Genomic DNA, 12242 nt, shown 5'->3' with positions numbered 1-12242 from the left:
ATCATTCAGGCAGCAGCTATCAGTAATAGATCTCTAGGAGTTGAAGAACAATTGACGGTGACCCAAGATTAGTGCTGTAAAAATATTCAAAGGGAAGCAGGAGCCGTGCAGCTGTGCATCCTTTAGTTGATGTGGTTTTGTGGTACCCCTCTTATTTGATCGTGCCAGGTATTTTCTCATCCCCTACTATTGAAAATTACGTTTATAAACAATAAAAAATGCAAAAAGAAGGGTCTTTGGTTCAAATAATGGGCCTTTGTCGCAGCTTTGTATTTTGTGTCGCTTTTTGGTATATTGTGGTTTAAAGAATGAAAAGGTCTTCAACGGGGTTTCGTTGCGAGCGGTCTGCTCTGCGCTTCCTCGAGGTTGCATTGAGCAAGACGCTGACGGAACTCATGGCGGCATATTATGTTTTCACTAAGTAAAGTCCTGTATTTCCTACAGGTCAGTAAATGCAGGTAAGCAAGGAGGCGTGGAAGATGGAGAACAGAGGCGAGAACTGCGAGGGCTGAAAGAAAACTCCACGTGTTAATGTTGTGGTCTCCTTTGGAATGCGTGGTGTTCAGATGAGATGCCAGATCCGGGGAGTCTGTGCCCTGGGGTTCCAGTGCGGTCTGCAGATGATGTATGCAGTACTCACTCACTCTCAAGCTGGTCATTCCTTTAATCAGTGTAGGCTCCACCTTGCTTCATAGATGTGATTCCATCTCTCCCAGTTCTAAGAGCAACCCATCTCAAACGTTTACTTGAAAGAAAATGGTCGTTAGACACAAGAGCGCTGGGATGAGGTGAATAACTTGTCACAGACAGAGATGGGACACATATACTATTGGTTACTATGCGACACTCCTGCTCGCAAGTGTGGGATACAAGCATCCAAACGGTGTTGTTTTCTATGTCTTCTAAGGCCAAACCAGACCACGATGGATGAGCGAAGGAAAACTGAGGAGAAACTGGAAGCTCCAAAGCCAGCAGGTAACGCTTCTCAGTTCAAAATCTGCAGCTGAAATGTTATGTTAACAGTTATTTCTATAGCACTAATATACCGAAGTTTCATGGCCTTCAGAGGTGTGAGGTTGAACGATTTAGGTCAAACCCATGGTACATAATAAGGTAAGCCGTCATTTCCACGTGTGATGCTATCCTGCAGTCTGATAGACTAGAGTGAAACCCCTTTCTGCATAGTGAGACTTCACTCAATGAGAGAGTGCATATATATGGCAGATGAGATGAACCCCTGTTTTAATGGGTATTTAAAGTCAGCAGGATTTTGGTGGATCTGGTATCTTTGAAGAGGGAGATTCAATGATTAATTTTTCTGAGTAAAAGGGTGTCTCGGGGAGAGCCCGTGCCTCAAGGGAGGCTTAGAGGGTGTCATTTGAAGGATCTGGGCTAAGGGAGGTCTCTTGTGTGTCTAATTAATGCCTTGAGATGTTGGCTTTTTACGCTTCCAAGGGGGTGTTACTGGGTAAATGGATGTTTTAAGGGAGCATATAGGGTTGCATTCGCTGGATCGGGTTCAAGAGACATCTCTTTTGTGGGTCCGATATGTGGCAGGGGGTGTGGCTTTTGACCTTTCTGAAAGTAGGTTTGTGGTGGGGATGTTATCTTAAGGGTGGTCAGAGGTTGACTTTAAATTATTCTGTGCAGGTGTTGAGTGGAATTCTTGCTGGGTAGATCATCTGTAGACTGTAGCCTCACTCTTGCTCTTTGGTCTACCTCACTTGTGTCTGTTTCTCTTTTGCTATTCTAGGTCAGCCGAGGTTGATGACCCCATCACACTTCGAGAACAGGCTGCCCCCAGTCCCAATGTCCCTCGCGCCAGGGGCAGCTGTTCGGCCCCTGGTACAGATGCCCTTCCCTGCTGCCGCCATTGGCCCCAACCCTTGGGCCTCCATGGGTACGTCCAGCAGAGACTTGCAGGAGAGTCTGTACGTGAAGGAGGTGCACAGAAGGACTGACGGGAGAGGGGGAGCACGCGGCCGTGGGTGTGCGGATCCTGAGGAGACTGATGCCAGAGCCAGGTACAGCACCTGACCGGAGAGAGGCCGGACGTCTAATCCTTTCACTGCACCTCTCACACACTGCGGACTCCACGGACAAGCACAGCCTTTCCCACAGTGAGAGCTCCTCACGCGTCTCACCATTCCCCTCAGTTCTGGCCCACAGCATGCCTTCTTCGCCATGCTGCAACACGCACACGCACACATCTCTCTCTCTCTCTCTCGCCTCTCTGTCGGTCTCTCTTGCTCATTTGTTTATTTCCTGTCTTATTTATTTCCTCCTATTCCTCCTTCTTTCCTTCACTCCTGATTTCCTTCACTCCCTTCTTGGAATGTATAGGTGAGCGAGTTAACATGTAAATACAACTGAGCGCCAAGGAACCAATAGGAGGCCGACTCTCTGAAGTACTACAGACCAGCATGTCCGGAAGCAAACCATCTACGGAGTAGGCAGAGTACTCAACACTGCCACAACGCACGTGCCACATGCATTGTACATGGATTCTTGTGCTCAGAAAGTACTCATTCCCATAACTGAAACCAGCAGCTTCCTCCCCTCTTCACTGGGGGCGCCACTGAGCTTTGCATCGGCAGCTCTGGTACCAGTCCTCGCTGGTCACTCTTCAGCATGGCTTGTGTCTCTCGCTGGTTGTAACCTCCACCCCTCTCACAGATGGTCTGAAGGTCTCCGGTCTGCGAGTGACACAAGGGATAGATACCCTGACAGGTCTTCCTGAGTCCGTTTATTGAGCAGAATCAGATAACCTCGGCGACAGTTGTACTGCAGTTTGAAACCAGGGACCAGATGTACTAAACCACTGGCCACAAAGTGGAAACAAACGTTTTGTGAGCAGTCTTTAATTTTTCAATGCCACCGCTGCACCTATAGATCTCTTCTCCGAATCTGCGGACACAGGAGACTGCAGAACGCTCTGCCTAGCGAATGTTACTTTCGCTCTTTGCGACCCCTGTGATTGGCGACAAAGACGGAAGGGCAGACCATCACCCCTTTGATTGTATTCCCAAGTGAGAAGCCTTGCTTTTTAATTCAGCCCATATTCTCTAAAGGGAACTAGTGCTGCTTGAATCAGCAGAAGTTTCCGCTGTGGGAAAACAACGTGCAGGCTGTCAGCATGATTCACACAGGGGAAGGGGCTGCTATGGCAGCCAGCGGGAGGCATCTGTGCCCTGGGGCGGGACTTCACCTGAGGGGCACTGAGAAGGATGTCAAGCACCCTGGTATTCTGTGCTGCTGGTGGATAAATATACACGAACACGTGCCCTTCAACCTGTGAGTTAAATTAAAACGTCTGTGTCCTGTAGAGCATCTGCTATAATGATTGTGAACCGGTGCAGGTATGCCCGCAGTGTCCCCCCCCCTCGCCCTTGACAGGGGTGAACCGGTGCAGTTATGCCCGCAGTGTCCCCCCTCCCCTTTGACAGGGGTGAACCGGTGCAGTTATGCCCGCAGTGTCCCCCCTCGCCCTTGACAGGGGTGAACCGGTGCAGTTATGCCCGCAGTGTCCCCCCTCGCCCTTGACAGGGGTGAACCGGTGCAGTTATGCCTGGCAGTGTCCCCCCTCCCTCTTGATAGGGGTGAATTGATCCAACGGGTTACTAACCTCAGGTACTCAAATATATACTCACCTGGGCCCATAAACACACACTCCTTCACGTAGGCTAGTAGATACCGCTGGGGGTCAATTTGTTATACTAATACCTGTAAGATGAATTCATCTTAACCATTTCTTACCAAACCTTTCCGACCGAATGTACTTTCCTCTGGTCAATGGATCTTTTAATTAACTGTATAGGTAACATATACGTAGAATAAACCTTCTTTAAATAACCACAGACTCAGGAGAGTTTTTAAATGTTTATCTAGTTAATTCATGTGAACCAAGAACCAAAATACAGTTAGAACACCGTTTTCTCCAAGGAGAGAAAGGGAATAAAATGTAAATAGAATAATCTTTAAACAAAGTTATTACGATGACATAACCTGAATAGGGAGAAAACAGAGAGAGCAGTACAATGACATACTACACAGAATTATAGTTACCTCGAATGGTGTGAAAACCAACCCCATGGCCAAGGAATTGCAATGGGTCCCCTGGGACAGATCAGGTGACAAAGGCTCAGGACAGGATTCAGGGACAGGATAGATGACCTCTTCTAGATACGACGCCTGCGTCGCACCCCTCTCTGACACTATCTTCCTCCTCGATTCCTCCGCAATCTTCTTCTATTATGTGCCTCCTAGATTCTTCCACGATGTTCTTCTAATTAATTGGCTCAAAGTTCTAAGTCTGGAAATGGATCTTCTTTAGTATTCTTTTAATTCTTGGACAGCATCTCGGTCTCTCAGTATTCTCCGTCTCGCTGTGTGTGCCTAACTAAACTACCTCAAATATACCTTTCTAATGGCATGTACCACCCCTAAATGTTTTGAATTTATGAAACTTCTAACTCTGATTGTACATGAAAAGGGGAGATGATCATCGCACCATGCTAAGTTTAATATTTTTCTTTAAGTTCATTGTTCTGTGTTCCCGCCCTTTAATTTACTTTCCCATGCTTTATTTCCCACCCGATTTCACATTTTTATCGATCAAAATTATACAATTTAATAACTTCATTCATCAGTCAGGAAGATGATTCTGTTCCCAGGACAAATAGAGGTCGTGACCTTGGATGAGTTTCAAATTCATTCATCATGGTCCCTGGCGGGTTACAAGTACACATGTGCGGAGGACACGTGGGGTATGGACATCTGACATTCTTTGAGGCCCAAAATACGAACTAATAAAGAAGTCAGAAAGAGACGCATTAAATTCAAATTAAAACGATTTCACTGTATACCACCTATCTCTACTCTAACCCCCTTTACTTCTATAAATCTTTCGCATTAGCATTTTATCAAATTTTGTAGGGGTTAGTTTCAGCATAAGCATGCGCATTAACATGTGAGTTCCAAGCGTCCATTTTGAAAGCGATTACGCAGCTGCAAATATTTCCCTCCAAAGCATAGGTACGTCATTACTACGTATATGTAGTTGACGCATGCGCAGTAAAGATTCCCTCGTTAGCAGCCATTTTTAGTCACTCTCGGGTTACTTATTAGTACGACACATAGGCAAGCTTCCCCTAAGCTTAAATGTACGAATTTTTGATGGATTATTAGTATTTACAAACACAATTATTACGGTATCGCTAGTTATTTGAGAAGATTGCATTCAAGCAAGTCTCTTTTATACGAGTCCTTGCTCCATCAATCTCCTCTCTGATGGCATTTTACGCCATCACTAATTTCCCAGCACCTAAATCGGATGCCAACTTTAGCACATCTCAATTCCCTCTTCAACTTTTTCATTTTCTTCCTTTTCATTTCTATACCGTAAACCCTTCATCCTTTTATATAGATATAGAATTAGTATGCCACCGCCACGGTGGCGGTGGCATCCTCCATCCACAACATTGTGGTGGGCGGTGCTCAGCGCACCGCCCGCCACAATGCTGTGGATGCACCTTGTGCATTTGAATGCACAACGTGGCAGGCACCACGCAGTGCCTGCCACGTTGTGCATGCAAATGCACGGGGGTACCATAGGGACCCCCTATGTGCACCCCCCACCCCCCAACAGCCTGGGGGCCTGCAACGGGCCCCCACATTCAGGAACCGCATGCCGTTGCCGCCATGGAAAGGCACTTCTCAGCCTGTGTTTTAATATGGATGTCAGTGTCTTGCAGACACCGCCACCATATCCAGCCCCTTTTCTGCCTGGGCGACTCGTCTACGGTCTGTCCGTCCCCCGGTGTCCACCCGTCATCGTAATATGGAGGGGGAAATGGGAGGCGGGCAGCAGGTAATGGCGGGCCCGCTATTATAATAGATCCCTTTATGTCCACCATGAGCCAAATGATTCAACAAGGCAATTGAATCAGTAACACAGTCATCTCTTGTCTTTGACGCGACTAGTAAGTCGTCAATATACTGCACCAATACTGACTTTCTGGGTAATACTAAGGTTTCTAGGCACCTTCTCAGTATCTGATTGAATATTGAAGGACTTTCAGTGTACCCTTGAGGAACGCGATTCCAAACTAAAATACGGTCCTCAAATTTAAATGAGAAAAGATATTGGCGGTCTGTGTGTAATGGAATAGAGAAAAAGGCACGACATAGATCGATTACAGTAAACCATCCTGCCTACCGTGGTATCTGGTACCGTTTAACGGCTGGGTTGGGCACTACAGGGCAACAAGGTACAACAATTTTGTTAATCTTTCTTAGGTCTTGAACTATCCTATATTTCCCGCTAGGTTTCTTTATACCCTTTAAATGTGAATTACAGGGACTACTCATTATTTATTTTTGAATGCCTTGTTCAATCATTCGATCGATTTCTGCTGCAACACCAGCTTTAACTTCTGGACTCATTTTGTATTGTCAAGTATTTGGGTAAACTGCACCTTCCTTCACAGTTACTTTTACTGGGTCTACATTTGCCATTAACCCTACATCTTTTCATGGAAAATCCCACAGATCTGGATTGACTGTCGTTTTGACCTCGTCTGTTAAATCGTCTTTCGTCATCATGGAATACATCTCGTCTACCTCTGTGCCTTGTTTAGCTAACATGATTTTGTTGACTCCGTCTTCATCTGGGGTTTGAATTGCAACACCATCCAGTGTGCAAACAATTGTGCAATTCATTTTGCACAGTAGATCTCTTCCTAATAAATTTACTGGACTGGAGTAGCGCACTTCAAATCTGTGCATTTCCCTGAAATTGCCGATGCGTACCTCCATGGGTTCTGTAATAGGGGTTCTAATCTGTTTATTGGGAACGCCCACTACTTGGATCGCTTTTCCCGAGAGGGGTAGGTTTGGAATGTCTGTTGTTCTCACAGTAGAACGGGTAGCACCAGTGTCCAATAAGAAGGTAATATCTTTCCCTTCTACTTTACCATCAACATATGGAACTGACTGATCTACCATTAAGGATGCGCCAAGTACGCACTCCTTTTCCTCCCCCCTCAGGCACCTTCATTGGTCGCTGTCATGTAAATAAGGGTCCTGTAGAAGAAATTGCGAGGTTACAGAATTTTTCTTACCACTTCCTCCTTGAAATCCGAGTCCACACCGTACTTGGCCTGGTTCACAAAATTTGGCATAGGGGCAGGTGTCAACTGACTCTGTAGATTTACAACCTGCTGCAGTTGACTCATTATCACCTCATTCTGCATCTGTGGATTTAAATTTTGATTTGGGCCATTATTATTCTGTATATTTGTACACTTGTTTTTCCAATGCCGAATTTTCCGCACCCATGACAAGGAAATGTTTTCTTTGCCTCCTCTCTACTCCTTCGTCTCTTTTGTTTTCCCCCATTAATTTCATTTTGGCCTTGCCCCTTTCCTTGATTTCCTGTCTGGCTGTTTAGTTGGAATTCCTGCTGTTCTGCTAATTTTACTTGGGCTCACATCACCTTTTCTTTTAATTTATTTCGTTTATTGTCAATCTCATCTCCGCAATACTTTGCGTATTTGAGAATATCATCTATGGGTCTCGCTTGCCAACACAACATGTGTTGACGAATCATGTCTCCAATTTCTGGTTTCAATCCTGTCACAAACGATACACAAAATGTCCCATATCTTTATCTCCAATGTTCTCAAAACCACTATACGATTTAAATACCTGCAGTAAGCGTTCATAATAAGTATGTGTGGACTCATTTCTATCCTGGGTCGTTCTATCTATCTTTACCCAATCTGTTTCTTTTGGAAGAATTTTCCCTTTCAAGAAAGAGATCACCTGGTGATATTTCTTCATTACCTCTTCTAAAGGGGCTCTCTGTTTTAGCATCTCTCGTGTATTCATCACTAGGCCAATCAACAGTAATTTTTCTTTCTGTCCACAAATCAGCAGGTACTACTATGTCAAATAAACCATCCAAATCCTTTAACAATACTTTAGAAACCTTCACAAATCTTTCAACTTGCCAGTACCATTCAACTGGCTTTTCTCTTAACTTCGGGAAATCATTCGTAAACGATAAAATGTCCTGTCTGGTCCATGGAACATGTATATATCCTCCTCCAGGCACCTATCTCATTGGACATAATCTTTCTATCTTTCCTGTTTCTTTCAACAAAAATTCACAAGTTTTTCAATTGGCGTGTGCTTCTTCCCTTTTTTTGCATCCATCTAGCTTTCCATTTGTCTAGGTCACCCCATTTTTGTAAAATGGTCATTAATTCTTTGACCTGGAATTTTCTTCCAGACACATTCATATTTTCCAGGTCCTTATCACTGAATTCTGCTCTGTATGGTTTCTGTAATACCTTGGATTTCCCTATTTCAACTCCCATTTCAGAAGCTAGGTCTGTCAATTTCTCATGGAATATTTTTGTATTTCTAGTGATACTTCTGCAAATGAACAGTAACTCTTCTTCACTGTAAGTATTTAGCTTGTCTAGTCCCACGTTTTCAGGTATCATTTCTTCCAATTCCACTTTCAATTTGTAACTATCTAGAACTTTCAGTGGCTGTTTTGGCTTGTCTATTTCCTGGGCCCATCTTTCTATTTCTTCTGGGGATACTATTGTGACACTCTTGACTCCTGTAGGCGTTTCTATTTGTACTTCTTCTGAGCAACTAGGTGTAACTCTTCTCGGGGTATCATTTAACTGTCCTCTTATCGCCAAATCCATTAATGATATCACCAAAGCACATTCACTGCCTTGATCATCAATTATTATATTCTCTTTTCTGGGTTCTATTGTGGGTGTGGACATGACTGGTGGTTTGTGAGCGATTGTCTTACCTCCATATAATGGAACCACCGGACCTATAGTCACTGGTATAGTTAGTACTTCAGGGTGGGTACTCAATTGGGTTATTTTCTGTATTAATTCCTCTCTATTCTTGTTTATTGCCTCTCTTTTTCCTGAAGTACTCTTCCGCTCATTGGGTCATGTATAACTTGAGGAACTAATGGTGTTCCCAAAACCGGAGCACTAGGAGCAATTTTGCTCAGTCCTTCTTGGTAAGTTGGAGGGCTTTTCATCAAAATGCCCTCCAAAAAATCATCTTCCGATTCTCCGCTACCTATCATTGTTAAATGTTTGGTCTTCTCTGTGCACTTGCCTCCTGACTGTTCCTCAGCCATTAATACAGGATATAATCCCTTAGCCACCATTGCTTATCTCCATTGTTTCATCTGAATATCTCGTGATTAACACGGTAGCCTAGGATAAAACCCTCTAAAGCTTCTGCTACTTCTGGATCTATCACGCTCAAATGCTTCAGTCTCCCATTCCTCTAAAGCTTCATATTGGGTTAATCTTGGTCGGGGCTCTAATTCATTCATTTTTAATCTCAGGTTATGCAGAATTCTCCCATTAAACGTACCATGTTCTGGAAATGCTAGCACTCCATCGCTTTTTGTATATTCTATCCAATTTTCCAACCATACACAAGTATGATAGCCTCTTTCCATCATCATGTATAATGTGGGCGATTTCGGGGGAGGGATAAGAATTCCCTCTCTAGTCATAACGGAATATCCTTTTTAAGATAATTTTTAATTTTCTGCATAAATATCATTTTCTTTTTTTCTCCGTACATTTTAGCTGTCGATCCTTTTATATATTGTTCTCTGGCAAACCATAAATACCTTCTGTCTGGGCGATTCCCTATTAATGTTGGATTGTGTCTCCACATACAAAGCCCACTGTCGATTATTATTGTAGCTCCTATTTTCTAGCCAATCAAAGGTTCGTTTTTACTCTAATACTTGACCAATATCAGTGCGGATTCTTTTGACCAATCAAATTCTGTTCCACACTATGCGCTCACCCAATACTAGCGCGTCTTTTCTGTGACGTCAATATCACTCCTTACTACTGACCCCTCCTTAACAATTTCTGTTCCAACCAATCCCAGCGTGGCCCTCTGTGACATCAGTACAGCACCCGCAGCTGACCCCTCCTTTACAAGGTAACACGAATAACTTATTTTTCTTTCAATTTTCATACAAAATTAATTAATTGACAACATATAAACATTCGCTACTCTGTTTGCTCCGCTAAAATCAGAAAGTCGATTTTACTTTTACTACGAGTACACCTTTCCGCTTACTCTTCACACCCTACAAGTAAATCTCTTCCGCTTACTCAAGCGCCGACGAACCTGCTACTCCTTCGGTATTACCCTTTCTAGGTGATGTAAGCCCAAAGTTTCACCAGCGAACTCTTTGCTATCAATCATTCTCACTTTTTTACAAAATAATCCCTAAAGCATCACTGTCAACCCTGCATAGTCTTACAGTGCTATCTTTAGCAAACGATTAACCTCACTGCAGTGTGGTTTCCATTCACCACCCGCTATTCAATATTCCCGGGAATTTCCATACAACATAAAACAAATACAAATGGGTTTGTTAATACATAATCAATATTTCAAATTCAAATATTTTTACCTAACTAGTTAATAAAATAAACCATAGCTCTGCTACCAGAAAAACTGATCTAATGGGTTACTAACCTCAGGAACTCAACTACCATATACTCACCTGGGCCCATAAACACACACTCCTTCACATAGGCTAGTAGATACTGCTGGGGGTCAATTTGTTATACTAATACCTGTAAGATGAATTCATCTTAACCATTTCTTATCAAACCTTTCCGACCGAATGTACTTTCCTCTGGTCAATGGATCTTTTAGTTAACTGTATAGGTAACATTTACGTAGAATAAACCTTCTTTAAATAACCACAGACTCAGGAGAGTTTTAAAATGTTTATCTAGTTAATTAATGTGAGACAAGAACCAAAATACAGTTAGAACACCATTTTCTCCAAGGAGAGGAAGGGAATAAAATTTAAATAGAATAATCGTTAAACAAATTAATTACGATGACAGAACCTGAATAGGGAGAAAACAGAGAGAGCAGTACAATGACATACTACACAGAATTATAGTTACCTAGAATGGTGTGAAAACCAACCCCATGGCCAAGGAATTGGAATGGGTCCCCTGGGACAGATCAGGTGACAAAGGCTCAGGACAGGATTCGGGGACAGGATAGATGACCTCTTCTAGATACGACGCCTGCGTCGCACCCCTCTCTGACACTATCTTCCTCCTCGATTCCTCCGCAATCTTCTTCTATTATGTGCCTCCTAGATTCTTCCACGATGTTCTTCTAATTAATTGGCTCAAATTTCTAAGTCTGGAAATGGATCTTCTTTAGTATTCTTTAAATTCTCGGACAGCATCTCGGTCTCTCAGTATTCTCCGTCTCGCTGTGTGTGTCTAACTAACTAAACTACCTCAATTATACCTTTCTAATGGCATGTACCACCCCTAAATGTTTCGAATTTATGAAATTTCTAACTCTGATTGGACAGGAAAAGGGGAGATGATCATCACATCATGCTAAGTTTAATATTTTTCTTTAAGCTCATTGTTCTGTGTTTCCGCCCCTTAATTTACTTTCCAATGCTTTATTTCCCACCCGATTTCACATTTTTATTGATCATAATGATACAATTTAATAACTTCATTCATCAGTCGGGAAGATGATTCTGTTCCCAGGACAAATAGAGGTCGTGACCTTGGATGAGTTTCAAATTCATTTGTCATGGTCCCTGGCGGGTTACAAGTACACATGTGCGAAGGACACGTGGGGTATGGACATCTGACATTCTTTGAGGCCCAAAATACGAACTAATAAAGAAGTCAGAAAGAGACATATTAAATTCAAATTAAAACAATTTCACTGTATACCACCTATCTCTACTCTAACCCCCTTTACTTATATAAATCTTTCGCATTAGCATTTTATCTAATTTTGCAGGGTTAAGTTTCAGCATAAGCATGCGCATTAACATGTTAGTTCCAAGCGGCCATTTTGAAAGCGATTGCGCAGCTGCAAAGATTTCCCTCCAAAGCATAGGTACGTCATTACTACGTAGATGTAGTTGATGCATGCGCAGTAAAGATTACCGCGTTAGCAGGCATTTTTAGTCACTCTCGAGTTACTTGTTAGTACGACACATAGGCAAGCTTCCCCTAAGCTTAAATGTACGAATTTTTGATGGATTAGTAGTATTTACAAACACAATTATTACGAGTTATCTGAGAAGATTGCATTTGAGCAAGTCTCTTTTATATGAGTCCTTGCTCTATCACCCTCTCCCCCTTAACAGGGGTGAACCGGTGCAG

At 43.0% G+C, this 12242-nt stretch overlaps 1 protein-coding gene across 3 annotated transcripts in view; it reads left to right on the top strand.

Moving 5' to 3' along the window:
• LOC146869417 (coiled-coil alpha-helical rod protein 1-like) overlaps nucleotides 1-12242 on the top strand; it is a 208944-nt gene that overhangs the window by 24734 nt on the left and 171968 nt on the right. For all 3 annotated transcript variants that reach the window (XM_085599815.1, XM_085599812.1, XM_085599816.1), the window contains exons 2-3: nucleotides 908-975; nucleotides 1754-2024. In XM_085599815.1, the coding sequence (XP_085455941.1) occupies nucleotides 924-975; nucleotides 1754-2024 (323 nt within the window). In that variant the 5' untranslated portion in view covers nucleotides 908-923. The remainder of the gene's footprint in view (nucleotides 1-907; nucleotides 976-1753; nucleotides 2025-12242) is intronic.

The sequence above is a fragment of the Triturus cristatus genome, chromosome 1_1 (assembly GCF_964204655.1).
Source record: "Triturus cristatus chromosome 1_1, aTriCri1.1, whole genome shotgun sequence".
Classification (NCBI taxonomy): Eukaryota; Metazoa; Chordata; class Amphibia; order Caudata; family Salamandridae; genus Triturus; species Triturus cristatus.
This window is presented reverse-complemented; position numbering and strand designations above follow the sequence as displayed.